General features: G+C 38.5%; 1 protein-coding gene across 1 annotated transcript; it reads left to right on the plus strand.

Annotated features, from left to right (window-relative positions):
* Positions 1–1,433: 1,433 nt before the first annotated feature.
* On the plus strand, positions 1,434–15,691 carry LOC131256042 (mediator of RNA polymerase II transcription subunit 17). The gene is made up of 8 exons (XM_058257050.1): positions 1,434–1,752; positions 1,828–2,032; positions 4,546–4,659; positions 10,371–10,456; positions 11,948–12,341; positions 12,942–13,415; positions 13,915–14,235; positions 15,204–15,691. Exons 1-8 carry the CDS (start codon positions 1,661–1,663, stop codon positions 15,528–15,530), a joined length of 2,013 nt encoding a protein of 670 aa, XP_058113033.1. The 5' UTR covers positions 1,434–1,660; the 3' UTR covers positions 15,531–15,691.
* The last annotated feature ends 4,840 nt before the right edge of the window (positions 15,692–20,531 follow it).

A 20,531-nucleotide genomic window follows, 5' to 3' on the forward strand; every position in this document is an offset into this window, starting at 1 on the left:
TCCTGTGATCGGGGCTGTGCGAGGCCCTGTTTTCCAAGAGCACAATGTAGGACATGAGTGAAAAAGTAAGACACAAGGAAAACTTAGGTGGTCAACACCAAACGAAATAGTGGGAACTGAAGCATCTACCGTTGAAACTCTCCTTCAGCTGACCATGATATTTGTATGTTCATAGGGTTACTGTCACTCAGATAAACTATAGCCACAAATATCATCCTGATACAAAACTTATGTTGCCCTCAGCCGTTTAATCCCCACCGTTTCCTGTGGTATAGCCCACATGAGCTTTGGATCTGCTCCATTTCTTATTGTGGTCAGTTGGACTGAGGTATATCCACACCATCCATCCGTTTCTCCAGTCCATTTTAGAATGTGATTCCAAAAATTAAGCAGATCACTATCTCAGGTGGACCACAGCACACAAAACAGTGGTGTTTGAGTGCCTCACCATTAAAATTTTCAAAGGGCTTGTCTTAAGGTTTTAATAATGTTTATTTACCATCCAACCCCATGAACGATAAAATACAAAGATCAGCTTGATCCAAAACTTTTGTGTCCTATAAAAAGTTTTTAATTATCATTCGTCACTTTTTTTAGTGGTGTGGTCTACCTGAGATTTCGATCTTATTAAGGTCTAGGATCACGCCCTAATCTGAGATGGAAAGAGAGATGGCCGGTGTGGATTTACAAAAAATACAAAATGCCGGGCCTCACGCGGTTAGGGTAACACCCATTACTCGGGTATCAGCTAATCCGCTTCCGTCACAGACATCCTGTGGACCCCACACAGCCCCGGGCACAGGAGTATCCCCGTGCCCGGGATCACATGCAATCCGCTTTCATTAAAAGATGAAAAAAAAGAAGAAGAAGAAGAAGATGATGGACGACGTGCATTTTGTCGTACTGAATCAGCTTTGTCAGGCCCACAGTGAGGAATATATGTAGCTTATCTGTGCCGTCCATCCGTTTTTTCAGCGCATATTAGAGATGAATCAGAATTTGAAATAATATAAAGCTCAAGTGGACCACACCAAAGGAAACAGCGGTAATAATAATTTCCACCGTTGAAACCTTTCTAGGGTCCACAGTTCTAGGGTCCACAGTGATGTTTATTTGTCATCCAACCTGTTCATATGATCACACAGACATGGATGAAGGGAAAATACAAATATCATCTTGATCCAAAATTTCCGTGGCCTCAATAATTTTTCAACGGTAGATGTTCAATTCACAATGTTTCTTGTGGTGTGTTCCACTTGAAATATGTTTATATTGAATTTTTGGGTTCAAGCACTAAATTTATTTGGTAAAGTGGATGGACGGAGTAGATAAAATATATAAATCACAGTGGGCCCCACAGAGTGTAACACATACATCACGGTGGGCCTCCGGTTGTTTGGGGCGCGGGAGGCGATCCGCGTCCATATACTCACGAATGAATAACCAAAGCGCAGGAAGAAACTTGTCTACTCAGATGGAGGGAAATAAGAAGAAGAAGAAGAATCCAAAATGACTCTTTTGCGCGCCTAGATTTCCCGCAACAAACCAATCTGTACTGTCCTTTCTCACAATCCTCGAGGGCAAATCCGTCCTTTTCCCAGCTGCCGAGCTCCAACACCTAGGGTTCCCGATCCGGTCCCACAAAAAAAAATTCGAGAAGATGAGCGGAGGAGACATGAAGATCTCCCTCGACAAGCTCCCAATCAAGCGCCTTGATTCAATCGAGGAGAGCGGCATCGAAAGATTCCCACCGTACGATCCCTATCTTTTTAATATGAAATTTCCTGATTTTTCCTACTCCTGTTCTGATTTTCTCCACTTGTGAAGGGAAATCGGCTACGATGAGAGGCGCCTTGCTCTAATTCGGCGAATTGATTTCACTCCAGTCGTCGAAAAGGATGCAAAGAAGCTGAAGAGCTCGAAGGAGGCAGCTGCGGCAGCAGCAACGACACCATGGCCGTGGCAGAGCTTGGTTGAGAATCTGCAGCTGGCTCATCAGGAACTCTCCGTCATCATTGATCTCATCAATACAGTAAGTATTCGTAATTTGAGAGATTTGATTCTGCGGGACAGCTCACATTGTGTTTTTATGTATGAATTTCACAATAGGGATTTGAGATTTCTACTTCTCGTAGTATACTCTCACATGGGAATTTTGGTCATTTCAGAGAACGAAAGCAATAATCATGCAAAAATAAATAAATTCTGACCAAATCACCCCTGTAGGATTGGAGTGACATTCCCTTTTCACACAATCCAACTGTAAAATTAGGATTGAAATATCAGGAGAAGTTCAAAAAACTGCTAAGCACATCTCGATTTGATGCTAATTAGTAAAAGCTCTCGGCTCGGTTTACACTATCAACAAAAGAAAAAAGAAAAAAGAGGTTCACTTCATTGCATGATGAATCAAACTAAGAGTAAGGCTATGTTTGGATGCATTATTGAAATAATTGGTTAAGTGGAAACGACCAAATTGCAATTGCCTTAACATTCAGCTATTAACATCTGGGGTCGGCTTTACATATCTTGTTATTTGGGTTCATCATAGCCTTGTCCCAGGGTTTTTGGGTTGGCTTTATGAATATTGTTTCACCAATCATTCCTATCTAAGGCCTATGCTCAGTAATCGAACAAGCCTTCATTTCCCTTCTCGACATATCAATCTGTAGTTGCCCGAACCATGAGGCGGAGTGACAAAGGATTCAGGTGGGGGAGCAAGGAAGTGTCCATTTCAAAACGTTGGCAATTATAAATGGCTGGAAGTGGGAACAAAGGTGCACGTCTGAATCGCAATTCGAAGTAGGAGTGACATCTGGTTAGAAGGTTCATGCAACTAGGTGTTGATCGGAGTCCTTTTGGGTTTATCTTTCATTGAGGAACTTGGATACAAATCACAATTGCATTACTTTCAAGGAGTTGAAAGGGATGTACCTATGAGTATTATGAAGGTGATTATAAGTTGATTGTCATCTCTCTAATAAACTAATTGTTGCAATTTCAATGGTGCATCCAAATGAAATCTAAAAGTTCATGAACTACCAATATAGTTCTGACTCAAAATGCAAATTAAGATCTTGGAAAATGTTTAACCATGGTTTTGAATCAGTAACATATCAGCCGATGCAACTGTATCATATCCATATTGGCTTGATATGATATGCAATTTGGGGCGGAAATAGCCCACCCTCAAAAAAGGGGCCATATCAGCCTATATCAGCCAATATAGGGCATGTCGGCACCAATACAGCTGATACAAGCCAATATTCGCTGATATACCCTTATAGTCCCATATTTGATTTTTATTTTTTAGTTTTTTTGTTTTCCAAAATTTATCTTTTTCCTCTTTCTTTTTCATGTCAACCATGCAGGAAGCTTTGAAATTCATTTTAGACTAAATCTAGGCTATTTTGGGGATCAAAACAAATAATATTAGTGAGATTTAACAAATTGAAGTGGAATGGACCATTATTGGAGAAATCATAGAGGAGGGAGAACCATCCACTTTTTTAAAAAAAAAAGGTTTTTATCTTCTTCTTCTTCTTCTTTTTTTCAATGTAATGGGCACTAATTTACCATATCATGCTTGATTTGTGTTCAATTAGGGTCCATTTGGATGACTGGTGATTTAGGCCAATACCTATATGCGATGCCTGTATCATATCGTTTTTCGGTTGGGCCAATATGGCCCCTGACACCAATATTCAGAACCATGTATGCAAGTGGATGATAATTATCCTTGTCTACCCAATTTTTATTTTTATTTTTTTTTTAATCCTTGTCTACCTACAGTCATGTATATGAAGATCATGTGTACGTATAGCATTACTGCTTTCTTGTTGAAGCTGTATGCGACACAGAAGTGAAAGATTTGAGGTTGTTAAGTTGGCTGGACCTGCTTTCATTTGTATTGCTTTTCAAAAGTGGGGCTGGTCGTATATGAGAGTTGGGACATAAGTTAATGATGGTCTTGACAAGATAGAGGTGTTTACTCTGTGTTAATCAAGTGCAACAGTTTGACACTGAAATCATAACCACAACCTCCTATCACAAGTTCAGTTCCTTGAAGACGATCAATGCAGGCATGAAAACTGCTTTTGGTAAGTCATTTCCTAACCCCTTGGTCTAGAGGGTAAGGGTAAATCATAACACTGTCTTAGGGAGTGGAGTAGGAATGTATTCAAGTTATGGCCTATCTTTTCTTGATGTATTGACTGCATGACCAGGTCTAGATCAGATGTCTGTATTACATACATCATAGAGGAAATCACAACCGACTGAGAGACTAAGCTAATTCGATGCTAGGGTTCCGTGATGGAGGAGATTTGCTTCTCCCATAATGGCTTCTATAACAGTCCTACTCTAGGCTCTGAACCTAATTGTCTTTCAGTTTGGTCTTATACCTCAAAGCAGTCTCCCATATTTATTCTGTTCAGATTTTACTTTGGGTTCTCTTTGTTCATCATATCAGTGTAACTCTTGAATCTTACATCAGATGAATTGGTATTATTTAGTTTAATACTTTAATATAGTCAATTTTTGTAGGTGGAAGCAAATGATGCGGTAACAGTGGCTGGAATGACAAGGCCAAAGCAGTTGCCTAATGAAGTTTTATCAGACCTTGCCGTGTCTGCAGCTACTAAGCTACAATGTTTCCGGGTACTTTTTACATAACACCATTGATGATAATGTTCGTGTGCAATTTGTGTTCCCGTTTTCTTTTCCCAGGTGTAATACCTTGGATTTATTTCGATTTTAACGAATACAATTACATACCGAAATGAAGGTGCAGAAACAAATGCTTGAATAGTCATCAATGTGTATGATGGTTTAAATTCATTTGGATAATTCCCATACTATCTTAAGGGCCTGTTTGATGAAACTTATTTTCAGCACTTATCACTGAATCAGTCTATTTTCAGTTATTTTCCCTCGTTTAGACCGTTTGGCAAATTCAAGAAATTAAGTGCTTAATTGGATTTTCACTGAAAATTGTGATTTTTTGAAGCTCCACTCTCTTGACTCAAGACTTAACACGGAATGCAGTAAGCGATTTTGACTAAAATCTTTGGTCACTTTTGAGCAAACTATCCTTAATTTATTTTTTTGGTAAATGACAAGTTTACCCTTTTATAAGCGACTTCCGTAAAAGCTTTGAAAGGAACTGGATTGTGGAACCTTTGACAAAGTTCTGTAGGCCCATCATAATGTATGTGTTGTATCCACACAGTCCATCCATTTTGCCAAATCATTTTAGGGCATGAGCCTAAAAATGAGGCAGTTCCAAAGCTGAAGTGGACCACAACACAAAAAGCAGTGGGGACAATGTTGTCCACCGTTGAAACCTTCCTAGGGACCACTTTGAAGGTGCCTTGCAGGAATACTTGGAGGAGTGTGGATCGATACACCAAAGCTCCTGCTCATACACTCAACAGAATGGAGTGGCAAAGAGAAAAAATCGTCATCTACTTGAAGTTGCTCGAAGTCTTTTGATAGGGATGCGTGTTCGAAAATGTTTTCAGACGGATGTTGTTCTTACAACTGCTTATCTTTCTTTTTTCTTTTTCTTTTTTAGGAATGATTGGGATTTTATTAAAGGCTCACTTGCGTACAAGCAGGAAAAGAATACAACGAGGAGAACACTACTAACAGATTACATCCCAACAATAGATTTAACAAAATCTAAGTCAACTTTCAAAGCAGAAGCCCATTCCAAAGTATTCACTTTAATAGACAGCAGTAAAGCATTGAAAGAGCTTGTGGAATCTCGAAACCAGTGTCTATTTCGCTTACCCCAAATGGCCCATAGAAAAAGGTTCCAAATAGGCCTAACCTTCTTTGACACACCTTCACCATCTTATTAATCATATGCTATCTAGAATTTTAAACTTAAAGTCTCCATATCGAGTCCTTTGTTCTACCTACTTTCTTTATCCCACCTCATATCTTTGGATGTATGTGTTTTGTTCATGTATTGGGTCCAAGTTGAACTAAATTAGATCCAAAATCCATTTGAAGTGCATTTTTAGGTTATCCCACCACACAAAAGGGGTACAAGTGTTTTGATCCTACATGTTATCCCACCACTAAGGCACGTCCACTCACTAATTCAAAACCTTGGAACCAGGTAATGTTTCTCTTTTGTCTATTCCTTCTGTCCTTGAGGACATTCATCTCATTGCCCTATGAAATGGGAAGCGTTAGTGTTCTTCACATCCAACATCTAAAATTGTTTCATATATGGCCCTGTCTCCTTCCTATTACTCTTTCTTGTCTTCAGCTTCTTTTGTGTCTTTGCCTTCCAAATTCTAAGAGGCGGTCTCCAATCCAAAGTGGCATGAGGCTATGATGGAAGAGATGTGGGCTTTAATAAATTTAAAAAAATAAAATAAAATAAAATGGAACATGGGAGCTGGTGGAGTTATCTAAAGGAAAAAATTAGTGGGTTGCAAATGGGTCTTCACAGTGAAACACAAGGCAGATGGGTCCATTGAAAGGTATAAAGATAGAGTTGTTGCTAAGTGGTACGTATGGGATTGACTACAAGGAAACATATGCACCTATAGCTAAGATGAACTCCATACGAGTATTGTTGTCCTTTACTGCAAATTTTTCCTGGCCTCTTTATCAACTAGGTGCGAAAAATGCATTCTTTCATGGAGACTTGAAGGAGGAAGTGTAGATGGCTCCTCCTCTTGGTTTCAGACTTCCCAACAATGAAGTAAAAGTTTGCCGATTGAAGAAGTCTATTTATAGACTTAAACAATCCCCTTAGGCTTGGTTTAAGAGGTTTAGTCTAGCAATGAAGATGATAGATTATTTCTAGAGTCACGCTGATCATACTTTCTTTGTAAAGTAACGAGGACAGCTAACGACCGCTCTAATTGTTTATGTGGATGATATTATGGTGACCGGAAATAATTCCCAGGAAATTAAAGATTTGAAGGAATTTTTGGCAAAAGAATTCGAAATTAGGGATCTAGGAAATATAAAATATTTTTTAGGAATAGAGGTGGCTCAATCAAAGAAACGTGTCTTCATCTCTCAGAGAAAGTATAACTTGGACTTATTGAAGGACACTAGTAAGCAATGTGCTTGACCTACAGATTCTCTTATTGATCCTAATCTTAAATCGGACCGAAGTGAGGGAGAGTTATTACAAAATAAGGAGATGTATCAGAGATTGGTTAGTCGATTACTCTATCTCTTACTCAACCTAATATAACATTTGTTGCAAGTGTGGTGAGTTAGTGTATGCAAACACCACGAGTCCCTTACTTGGAGGCAGTTGAAGGGATCTTGAGGTATTTGAAGACATCTCCTAGGAAGGTCTCGTATTTGCAAATGATGGTCGTCTTGACATTGAAGAATATACAGATGCAGATTGGGCAGGTGATGTGAATGACCGAAAGTCGACTACAGGATACTGTACTTTCGTGGGAGGAAACTTGGTTACGTGGAGAAGCAAGAAACAAACTGTAGTGGCTAAGTCTAGTGTTGAAGCAAAATATAGGGCTATGGCACATGGTGTAACGGAGTTACTATGGGTGAAAATTCCGTTGCAAGACTTGGGAATTATGGCTAGCTCTCCTACGAAGCTATTTTGTGGTAACAAAGCAGCCATTGGCACTGCACAAAATCCAATCCAGCATGATCATACCAAACACGTTGAAGTTGATAGTGATGCAGGGACATGTGATGACCTAATCCTAGATTCATGTACAATCAAGTTAAAGAATGTTCAAATAAATACACGAATCAACTAACAGTTTCCAATGAAAGGGATTAGGTAAATTTCAACACAAAGATGAGGTTATTCCGTCAGGATCATGCCCCTTAGTATAAAATCGCGTAAACAATAAAAAAGGAGGACCTAGAAATATGAGGATATTTCATATCTAACATAAGTCAGTTCACAGTTAAGTTTTGATCTGATTCTACTGACTAACCAACCCTCTTTTCCGTTCAAACTAGAAAGGGGATATCCAGATATGAACGAAAGGGGTGAAAAATGAAGGGTTCGAGATGAAGAAAGTACAGATCCTTTTTCATCAAAAGAAAAGGATGATGATTCTTGCCTTTTCCTGCAGCTCGAAGATCTAGAAAGAGGGAAACCTGAAATTGGGGTGAAATCCTTAACATACAAAGGTCAATCCTGAAACCATAATCTCTTGAATAAAGAAGAAGAAAAGATATGAATTTCTATTCATTCAATAATAATGAAAATAGGGTTTCTCACAATGTATATATAAGTTATGGAAAAAGTAAAAGTGCACTAAAGCCCCTGAAAACAAGAAAAATAACAAAAAGACGAAAAAATAAAGAAAGTGCAATAAAGCCCCTGGAAAAAAAAAAAAAGAACAAAAACGCCTAAAACTAAAACACCTGTGTGGTAGGGTGTGAAATTTGACCTATGGATCTATGGTCAGAGTGCGGTCATGCCGCTCCTGCACTCATAGCGCGACAGAAAATGGGTTCGATAGACTCAATGTCCATTCACATCAACTCCTCCGCTCCGGTACTCTGTCGGCGACGCCTCCTTCTCTGGTACACTCTAAAGAGTGCACCACTGATGTCCGCATCAGATAGGCACTTCATCCTTGAGCAAATTATTTCTCAAGAATGGTGTCTACCATTTGTGAGCATTGAGAATCAACTTGTGGATATTCTAAATAAGGGATTTCTCAAGACAAAATTAGAATCTGTTCTTAGCAAGCTTTGGCATGATAGATAGCTATGCGATCTTGAGGAGTGTTGAGATATGAGATTTTGAGGGTTTATATGTAATTTCATTATTTCCGAGGGTTATTTGTAATTTTTTTAAAGTCTTATAAAAGGAATAAGAAAGGGGTTGTAGCCCTAATACGTTTCTTTTCCCCATCTTTCTATCTTTCTTCTCTCCTCCTCCTTCCTCTATTCTTCTCTTTCAATTTAAGCATTAATCTCTCAACTTCTACTGTAACCATGGTGATAATGGTGATTGAATGATCTTAACTCTGCAATCAGTGACCTGGAAATAGGTGGTTAAGGAAAGAATACAGTTATTACTTTACATGTTCCAAGGAGGATGGTCTAAAGAGAAAACTTTTTGGATGTTCCAATGTCGGCGATACTTGGACTTCCTCCATTCTTGTTGGGGCTGATACATGGTCAATGGTGTATACCCTGAACTGCAGGCCCCACATGTACCAAATCCTCTGCCTCAGTCAACCTTAATCTGCCAAGGCTCACGGCCTTATAATTCCTCAGTATTGGGACTGTCATGTGGGCATGTTGTTTGTCATCTCTGAACTTTGAGATCAGGCTCAAGAGAAAAAACAAAAAAGAGCGTTTCCATCTCCTTTAACCAAGAACAGGTCTTCGCTATTTATTGCCATTCCCACACTTATGCTATTGACCGAGCGATTTTTTCAGATGTTCCTCTGAGATGGTGAAAATGTGAATAACGAGTCTTTATTCCATGTTTCTTATGACTAATAGGGCTAGGATATTGGTTATTGAATGGGCTTCCTATGTCTCTAAATTAAGGGATTGTAATCTTCAGTTTCTTGGTTAGCCCTTGGGTAGTTTTCTTGGCGCCCCCTTTGTTTGTAGTTTCTTGCTTTTCTTTTCAATAAAATTTGAGTTATCTTTCAAAAAAAAAAAAAAAACAGTTTGCAAGTGTTGCGACAATCTTGCAGTTGGATGTGGAAGCCTCATTACTAAATCCTTCGCCTCAAGAGTAGCAAACTAGCTTGTCACTCGAGACTGCTTCCAAGTGCCAAGCTGAGTTTCCTAATTCGGGAGCATATGTTTTTTTTTTCTTTTTTTCTTTTTTTTCTTTTTTTTGCTTGTGGAATGAAGGAAACTACTTGCATTAATCCTTTCAAAAAAAAAACTAATAATAAAACTGTCTGCAGCAAATTTGTTTTAATGTCTTTATACAGGCATCATCTTGGAAGATGTCACTTGCCCTTATGGATCAAAAGAAAAGAGACATTGTTTGGCTTTTGATACTGATATCGACTGATGTAATTGCACCCTGTTGAAGGAGCTCCTCTACAGAGATGTTTCCGTATGGTGTATTTGTAGAGATTCAAGTTACCAATCAAAACTAAAATTTGGAGTGATTCAAGTCGTATGCATATTGTCTTTCTGATCTTAATGTTTTTTATGTTTAATCTGCATCATCATCATCTAAGCATCATCCCAACTTGAAATCATGTTCCGTCATTGAATTCTATCATGAGCCATACCTTCAGTTAGACCGTAGGTCATCAAGTCTTTTCTTACTACCTCCTATGTCCTTTTGGGCCTTCTTCTTGCCCTTCTAGAGCCTTCAACTTCTACTCACTCCCTCCTAACAAGCGCATTCTTTGTCTATGTTGCAGCATCTCGGGAGATATTTTAAACAATCTGCCAAAGCTTTGGAGCAGCAGGTTGCAAGGGAGGCAAGATTCTACGGTGCGCTAATCAGGTGAATTTGCCCTATATAACACTTGTAGCAGAGGAAACTCAAGAAACCCACACAAGGGTGAATTGCCATGTTGCAAAACATCATCAGAACATAATCCCATGATCATTGTTCGAAGTATCCCCGATATTATCCGTATCTCCAGCTCGGCGATACCGATAACACTGGTGGTATCAGAAATTCCAGGTATAGGCAACGTATCGCTAAGTATCGCCAATATTTTCGACTGTGTAAATTCCAGGTGTCAATTGTATTGCCAATGTTTTCGACTATGTAAATTCCAGGTGTCGCTTGTATTGGCAGTGTATCGGTGATATTTCGTTAATATCACCAATGTATCGATATTGCCAAAAATCTATTTATTAAAAAAATTCCATTTCAATTTTTTTTGGTTGGGTGCATCATTGTTTGCAATGTTTAAATTGTCAACAATAATTTTGATATTATTGTTATTGCAATGTGGGGGATATCAAGACCACAATCTTTCGTTTGCTTTCTAGTTGTCAATGATTTCATAGCACAATATCATGTGTTGTCGATATTCTGAAATGTTGATGGATGTTTAGATGGAAGGTTGGATAGTTGGATGGATCATTGCATGGATAGATGGGATCGATGGGATGGTTGGAATGATTTCTTACGACAACACATGCTTTTAAGCCCTCATTAAATGGAAACTTATTATGTGTGCATTCTTTTTGTAATTTTTTTCTTAATTCCTATATATGTAAATATGTGCATTTTATCATCTCCTGAAGTTTAACTGAAAAATTCCACCATTTTCCCCATGTTTCCCTGCATTTCCGGTTATCGGGGATATTGATATTGTTTTTGTATCACCGGCCAGTGAAACTTATAGCAATACCGATACTTTGAACATTGCCCATGATCATGATCTCATCACAAAATCAAGGGTGCCTATTTTTTCAAATTAAAATTCTATTGCAAATCTTTCATTCAAAAGAAAATTATTTCTCATCATTGGGTAATGTAAGCCGTGGCAATGCTTTCTTGCAACTCATATTTACCACTTTTTCATCCTGAACTACAAGACCATTCTCTCCTATCTATTTTGCAAATCTATCCAAACTATTTCAATTAGTAACTCCGACACCTTAGTTGTCTGTTTCATTTCAGTGGCCATTTTGTTTCTCCTCCTACTCGCATGGAATGTTTCATTGTTCCTTCTATTTTGGTATTATGTTTCAACAAAAACCCACTAAAATCTTTGGGAAGAATGCGACAATCCCCAACCCCCCCTGTGCAAGAAAAGAAAAAAAGAACGAAAATTCTGTTTCAGCCAAACCAAAACTACTGGTTTTTCAGTTCTGGGATTGGGACCGAAGTGAAATGAAATTGAGACCAACTTCCATTTGGGTTGTTCTTATGATATCCTAGAACCTTACTTAGCAATGATTCCTAATGCCCTATATCTTACTGTCAGCTTACCAACTTTCTGCTTTGTGCCAACCTTGATTTTTGACAAGTGGACAGATTGCAGCAAAACTGGAAAGTAAAACGTCAGCGTTTGGCCATTTCTGCTCCGGGCAGCGAAGGCTTCACTATCGATTTGTTTGATAATTTGCTATCAGATTCAACAGCTGTGTTTCGCCCATCTTCTATATCAACCGTTCGTGTTGATCATGACTCAGCTGGCATGCTGACCTTACAATTGCCTCCAAAATCATGCCGCTCTATTCAATTCGGTTTTGTTGGTGATCGTTCAAGTTGGAAACCAAAGAGACTTGGTAATAATAAAGTCTATGGCTCAGGCGAGCATCCTTCACGTGAATCTAAGAAAGAAGCAAATGATGAAGATGTCGACAAATGCATTAAAGAAACACATTCAGTCCTTCGTGAAATTCACCGAGCAATCTTTGATGAGCAGGTAACTTTCGTTAAACCTGTGTATCTAGGTTTGAAAAACAAAAAGAAAGAAAGAAATAGCAGGCTGAAGGTTACATTGTATAGCAGTTACGTCTGTCATGTAACAGACAAACAGAAAAAAATGGAAAGATTAGAAAAATGCAGATCTATGAAGCTTATTAACATTGAAATTGAACTTTTAATCATTCCGATATATCATATATTAAAATTATTATTGTAATTTTTCTCATTCTCAATGAAATAATGAGCTGTTTAGTTGATCATTTTTTTTAATACATCTTTATATTCCATTGTAATGAAAATGCCCTGTGTAAATAGCATCTAATGTGCATAATAATAGCAGATATTACGTACAAAAAAAGCAGATTATTTTGAAAATAATGTCCTGTTTAATTTCAAAAAATACAATTTACAGCCATTATTTACACAGTTTTTTTTTTTCCTTCTTAGTTCCCCCTATTTGTTACATAACATGTTGTAGAGCTACCATTACCACTACAACAGGAATTATGATGTCGTTGTTGTCTCTGTTTTTTTAACAATTTGTGCCCCTAGTTCTCACCCCTTTTGTGATTAACCGATTGGGGTCATCTAACTTCAGGTGTTTGATTTGGTAAATCGCGAGGCTTTCTACCCATCTCCAGGAGTTAATGTGACTGGGATACGGGAAGACTTTATACAGCTGGGTATAGGTCAAGAAGCCTCTGTATTCTTATCCCTTGTGCCTTTTGAGCAAGATGCTGATCAAATGACTGACACCATGGGTCAAACCCAGAATGGCGAAGGTGGGATTTTACCTTCAGATGCAATGGTAGTGAGGGTTGCAGAAGAGAAGCATGATAGCTTTAGAAAGAATTTTCCAGGACTTCCTAATCCAATCGGGTGTGAGATTTATTTGCAACAGATTCTCCATGAAAATGTTTTTGTGAAAGCAAAGGATGGGCACCCTTCTGCAGGCAGAAGTCAAGTATCTGGGCAGCAGGCTGGTGATGGGCTTGGTCTCCTAGGCCATTTCTCTATGACTCTGGCTCATAGAATCTTTTCCAAGAAGGTTATGGCAGAGCTGGAGAATCTGGTATTAGCGTTGTCTATATAAAAGAAAGAAGTTAGCCAGTGCTATTATTTGGACATTAGTTATCAAGTACTCTGATCTCCCTTTATACATGACACACATGTACGAGATCTTGACTGTCCCTCTATTAGACCCCTCCATGGACGGGCATACCCCCAAAAACACCACTATTGGGTCATCTTCACCACTGATTTCAGGCCTTTTGCAGATTACAAATGGCAGTTAGAAAAGGACCCAGCCAATGGTTGAAATGCAATGGCTACAAGTCCTCCAATTGCAGCTATTATTGACTTACTAGCAGGATTTTTAGCGTATGGTCCATCTGCATTCGATGCCCAACAAACGAACAATATGATTTCGTCACGTGTTCCATGTTTATGCAGATTTCAGTGCCTGATTACTACAATATTAGTGTTTAGCACTTGAACTTTTCTGAAAAGAAAATGACAAGCTTTGATTCTCTTTCATACCCAATTACCAGTCTTTTCTTTTGTACATCCAGGTAAGTGGGGTCCCATATCTCCATTTGTTATCCCATCCTACTTGGCATTCTCGGACATCTTCGTGGTCCCTCTTCATGAAGGTTCCCGAGTCCATTCTTCATGCTGGACGCCGAACAAGGCCCGTGGATGTTCATGGCACAAAGAACCGAGTCAAGTCACAGTTCCACACCAAGGTGGTGGTGAACGATGAATCCATCAGCATAAGTGGTGAAGGTGCACCGAATGTCGTGGGTCTCTTTAGAGGGGGTTCCACAGACACTTGCCTGATGAATCAGTATGATTGTGACCTGGCAGATCTCCCTGTGATACTTCTGCAGCAGGTATACTACAACCTTTTAACCTTGTACAACATGAAAGTACTTTGCAAAGATCTGTATTTAAAAACTTGAATTATGTACAGGTTGGGCCTGGTACAGTGATCCAGACCATTGATCCGAAAGGTCCTACCATTGCTGGGAGATGCCCCAAGATCTCCCAGATTGGGTGGCCTTCAAATAGACAATCAGTGAAACTATCACTGACCCCAGTTAGTTGGGATAAGACCTGGATGACGATGATTAGTCAGGAAAAAAATTGTGGCAATAATCAGAAAAAGGGCAAGGATTGGGATGGCGACAATATTCTAATCTGGAAGATATTTTGGGAGCTATTGCTTTGATAGACGAGGTCGACTGGTCGAATCTCATCCCCATTACTTTTACTTTTGAAACAAAAGCAATTGACTGGACCCGTGACTTAGGTCAATTCACACGAAGTTGTATTGAGTCGGCCGACTTGACAGGTCTTGTCAAGCCCTGACCAAGTCACACCAGTTAGCGAGTTCCCATTAGGTCAAGTCACACCAAGTTGTATTGAGTGGGTCGACATGACAAGTCTTGTCAAGCCCTGACCAAGTCACACCAATTAGCAAGTTCCCATTAGACTCGGCTCCAAATCTTGTCGAATTGAGTTGACTCAGCTGAGTTTTAGAACTATGGTTTGGATCACTGAACCACGTGCCCCACCTTTATGATGCAAACTTTTCGAATTAAATTTAGGAACTGCTAGAGTGGTTTCTCTCTCTTTCCTTTTCAAACAAACTGGAATAAAAGAAAAGAAGTTTTCTGTGCCTGTTCTAAAGCTGCCACTCTGTTGGGCCTAATACACAATAGGAACTTTAGTTGCTACTCAGTAAACCGTTGCCTCTCTTTTGGTAATTGAAACAAAATAAAAGAACAGTCCTTGTCTAGATGCAACAGTGAGTTTTGTTATGTATCTTCTTGCCTGAGGAATGAGCTCTTTGTAACAGGTAGCGAGCCAGGTCATTCGTTGGCTCCACGAGGAAGCTCTGATTGTAGGAATGAAAGCGAGTAGGGACTTCCTCGGCTTATGTTTCCAGTTAGAGCAGGGTGACATGCTGAGCCTGGTGGCCCACGTGGACCCCAACAACTCCCGTGGGTGCATCTCCTGGTGGTTGGTGATGGAAGACGGATTGATGGAGGACGGCAAGCTTCACACAGATTTATCAAATGGTGGGTCTGAAAACAAGAGGTTCTTGGGGTACTTGTCACCAGAAGCGTTGTATTCCCTGTTGATGGATTTGGTCAGCTTGTGCAGTGGTAGTGGGAGTTATTGATCTCTCACACGCTTCATGTTTCCATATGGTTGCCCTTGCTCATATGTCAATGTTCTCTATTTTATATGGCCATATTGCTTCAAAAATGCATTTTGACAGGAGATGGCAACGAAATTAGAGTTATAAAGGTTGCCCTTTTGGCATCTTGACTTTTGCTAAAATTAGGATCCGTTTGGACGTAATGTCGACTGTAAATGAAGATTTATGACCTATAACATCTGACTGGGTCTTAAAAACAGAGATTGCAGGTGCCAGGCATGCCACAAAACAAGGGTTTGGATTGTCTTGGAACCCGTGTTTTGTCTATCTGTCCTAATGGACCCTTTGTTGTCTGACAGATTAACTACAGTCCTATTTGAATTTAAACTCGACACTGCACTTCATGGGGTTCCACTGAACTGCAGACAAAAACTCTAATTGTGTAAGTGCCACCTGTTTATGGTAATCAGTGCCGTTGATTTGTCAGACCAGCATGTGGATGCGCTGTTTGGATTGTACACGTGCCACTTGTGTATGTTAATCAACGCTGTTGATTTCTTTCGCCAACTTGTGGTTGGGCTGCGTCCCACAGGGTGGATTGTGCTGTCCATTGTATCACCTGCATGTTTAAGGCATGGTTAACTCAACAAAATGGGGAAATGTCACAATTGGCAAAATAACCATCAGATGGTTAGAATTATCCAATCATTATGCTTTCTTGACCGTGGCTTATCTAATGCTTGCGTAGCAGATCTACGGTCCTGATCACCAGAAATGTTTGGCATGCGAATATGGATGCTTCTTATAGTTTATATTATGGTAATCCGAAGTCCAACATCGAGCCTGATCAAGTAATGGAAGGAGGGGTAAAAAAAACAGAGAATACAGAATCATTGATTGACCCGAAGTTAAAAACTACTTGGGACTGCCTAGATTGGAAGATCCAGACCTTTGATCCATGATTAGTCATACCTTGGATGGGGATGCATTAGGACTCCCACATTGGAAGAACCCAGATGATTAAGTGGAAAAGAAAATAAATAGATAAAAATACGACAATGATGATTGTGTTGCCCCAAAAAATTCCCAGATTGGAATTCTCTTTCGTTTAGATTGGTGGATTCTACTCATCACCAAATGCAACTTTAGATTGGATTTGGAAGTATTACTAAAGAATTCCCATGCATATGTAATCAGCTTTGGGCCAGATTCGGGTTTGGGCAGGGGTAAAGCCAGCACCACTGTAACTTGTGGTGTTGTACCATCTTTTCCATTTAGTGCTTGTTTGGATTGCGAGATACAATTGTAATATATTGTAGAAGTGATATTGATTATAAGTTACAGTACCCGTCTTCTCAAAAGTTGGTAATCTAACATAATTTTTATGTTTGGATAGATGTGATCAACCTATATTGAATATACTTTTACATTAATCAAATGTCAAATCAACAGGAAAAATAAATTGATATTTGGTTAGAAAAATTTTAACGTAAAATTGTAATTATTATAGATTTTTTTACTTATCTCATATTACACTTACATTTAATTGTCAAATTACTTGATCAATTACATGTTTACAAACATAGTAAAATCATAATGATTGTGATTTTACATTACTTTAATATTGTAATTTGCAATCCAAGAAGCCCCTAACATGCTATTTGTGCAGGACATCTATGCCATGAAAATGGAAGGCCCCACCACGAACTACCTGATATCAAGCACAAACTAGGATTTAGAATTGCTTTTGGGTCTGAAATAAGGTGCTGGTCAGATTTGAATTCAGATCAGTATACCAGTAAGGCAATAACATGCCCTTTGTATGTTTCTAAATTATAAACAGAATTAACGAAAGAGAAATTTTGAAAATTGGGTACTTAACCCTCTCTTTCCGACCAATTTGGGTCCATGAACAGGAATCCAATTTGATTTTAATAATGTCCAAAATCTGGATTATAATCCATTAAATCAGGTCAGATGCTTTGACATGTTCTAATCCAGCCTGTCGAGGGAGGTCACTAGGCAGGGCCCGGTGTCGTTTTGGGCATTAATTTTGAGCTGGATTAAGATGGTCGAGCAATTTTAATTTCGCTAGGCCCGGTCAGCCCATTAAGTGCCCTACGACATGTTAGCCCAGATGGGACCTCGTACTAGCTAAAGCCCCATTTGGCGCTGCTTATTTTAAACCTTTTCTGGTATTTTCTCATTCTCAAAATGGGTTAGTTAAATGATTACTGTGTCTGTTGAGCACTTTTCCATAATTACTTGTACAAAATAATGATGATGATGATGAAACAAGCATTATTTTCATCAATCCTCTTCAGATGTTTCCATGTGGATTCTCTTTCTTTCTTTTTTTTCTTTTTTTTTTTGCGATAAACAGGTGGAAGACGTGTAAGGGAGTGGAACACATTTTATATATATATGTTTGTATGGAACATGTATTATGTTTCAGGAATTTGCCATTTATCAAGTAAGTCGTTTCAAAGCTTGAATAGAAATGTAACAACAGATTTACTGCATTCTGTGTTGAGTGTTAAGTCTTAAGGGAGGATAGCTTCTTTGAAAAAAAAAACCATCTTTTTAGTGAAAAACCAAGTTAAACACTTAAATTTTTACATTTGTAAAATGGTCTAAATAAGGAAAAGTCACCAAAAATAACTCATTTCAATAATAAGTGTTGAAATAAGTTTTACCAAACAGGCCATAAGTTTAACCAGGCCTGCTAGATGACTAACCTTCTTTCTTCTTTTTTTTCATCCTTGGCACATCAGTGTGTACCCTACCAAAATGAATGGCCAAGATATTCCACTTGTACCCGTGTCCGGTGTGTTCTGCACCCTTAGTAAGATGGCCTCTATGACTCTTCTTCATGACTGTACAATGTTTGTGTGACATCTACTCTACCTATCAATTTTTTTCTTCTTTTTTACACACCCACACCACATGGGCACTCGATCCTAAGGTCTCAATGTTGAAACAAAGTCTGTCTACATCTGGGCCATAGAGCCGGACTCACTGCACCCATCAATTATGCTATTTCAGGTTCACCATAAAATAAATAAATAAATAATTGTCAATCGAAACTCATAACCAAGTAATTTTTACATCAGGCTTATTTTGTGAAAGCATCTTCATCCAGGTTGATGAATCTAATGAACAAACGGGAAGGCATGTATGTAAATGACACAGTGGTCCCAGGAAGGTTTCTATGGCTTATGCATCATCCCATTATTTCTTGTGGTGTGCCCCGCTGCGCCCCAAATGTCACAATGAGAAAATGGTCTAATCCTTCACTATCACACTTTATTGTTGAAATGGTCCAATTGTTTAATTACACAAAGTAAATAATCTCATGTTCTTATTTATGAAACTATTTTTTGTTTAAATGATTCAAATTTTAAATTAAATGAATTAAAATTTTAACTTTTGCTTTAGACAGTTTAGTAGAAAATGCCTTTAAAAATCTAGTTGTGCATATTTTTTGGCTTTTATTTTCTAAGTCAATTTATTTTATATGTATTAAACATGTTTATTCTTATAGAAGCAATTTTCAATAAACAATTAATAACAATTGCTTATTGAAAATCAATTTAGGATTTTTAATGCAAAATTCTTTAAGGAATTGGATTTTACCAAATAATGCCTGAGTGACTCGTTCCAAGAAAGTGCTTTGAAAGAGTAGAAATCACATTACTGCCTACTTTGATTTTTCTTTACAAGAAATTGAAAATCAAAAGTTGGGCCCATGTGGTATGTGACTCACATCTAATCCTTCCAACATACATGCACCAACATTATTACTATATGAATAAAAAATAAGGTTGAAGCAACCGTAAGGTAGGCCAATCCATAAAAAAAATCATGTACACCACCCAAAATGTCACAATTCAAATGTAGCCCATCAAATGATTTGATGGGCTGGAACTTTTTTATTATTATTTTATATTCATGGGCAGTACATTGGATGTTATATACATACCACATGGGAGCTTCACTACTTTTTCCATAAAACAATTAATGAGAACATTTTTAAATTTCATCCCTCATAAAACACTTCCAGGTCACTTCTAATCAGAGAGGCATTATTTCTACCAGAGGGGGATTGCCTATTGCAGCTAGCAGTAGCCACCTCTAGGTGGACAGTGCTGCATGGGCCCACAATAATTTGTGTTTCATCCATGCCATACATCTATTTTTTTTTCATATTATTTTAGTGCCTGATCCAAAAAAAAGAAGAAGATCCAGATCCAAATCTCAAATATACCACACCACATGAAAACAGTGGGGATTGAATGCCCACCATTAAAAACTTCCTAGGCCTACAACTCGCAATCCAACCTGTAGATTAGGTCACGCAGACCTGTATGAAAGGAAAACATAAACATCAACTTCATTTAAAACTTTTGTAGCCCTCAATAAGTTTTTAATAGTATGCATTCAATCACAATTGCTTCATGTGGTGTAGGCCACTTGAGATTTGGATTTGCCTCATCTTTTTGCTCATGCTCTATAATAATTCGAAAAAGGAGAAGGACGTCATGGTAGTGCTCACAGCGCACTGGCAATAGCTACGGACAGATTCAGTAGGTACATTTATTTCATCCCTCTCCCACCATCTAAATACACAAACATGAGTTTCACCGCAAGCTTTAAACCATGTTTTAAAATATAATGACTGAAATGCCCCTCCCATCAAATCGAATTAAAGATGGTCCAGTGGATTAAGTGAACCTTCCAATGGAATAGTTGCACTTAGATTTATTGACACTCACGTGGCCTATGTCAACCGTCCATTATATCTAATCCACTCTCTAGGTTTTGACACACAGGTTCATTTAAAAAGGAAATATAAAAAAGAAAGAAAGAAAGTAAGTGCAATCCACTCTTCCACAGATGCAAAAGTCAAAGCACTGGAATCTTCCTCGTCATCCTATGGTAGGAATGATGTTATCTGAATTATCTTATGCATTCATTTTTGCACGCCATTCACGGGATTTATGGTGATTGATTTTATATGCG

The sequence above is a fragment of the Magnolia sinica genome, chromosome 1 (assembly GCF_029962835.1).
Source record: "Magnolia sinica isolate HGM2019 chromosome 1, MsV1, whole genome shotgun sequence".
Taxonomy (NCBI): Eukaryota; Viridiplantae; Streptophyta; class Magnoliopsida; order Magnoliales; family Magnoliaceae; genus Magnolia; species Magnolia sinica.

Coding starts and splice junctions, on each gene's coding strand:
- LOC131256042 (XM_058257050.1), top strand. CDS start 1,661: ATGAGCGGAGGAGACATGAAGATCTCCCTCGACAAGCTCCCAATCAAG. Junction 10,457..11,947: donor TTCTACGGTGCGCTAATCAG/GTGAATTTGCCC, acceptor ACAAGTGGACAG/ATTGCAGCAAAACTGGAAAG. Junction 12,342..12,941: donor GAGCAATCTTTGATGAGCAG/GTAACTTTCGTT, acceptor ATCTAACTTCAG/GTGTTTGATTTGGTAAATCG.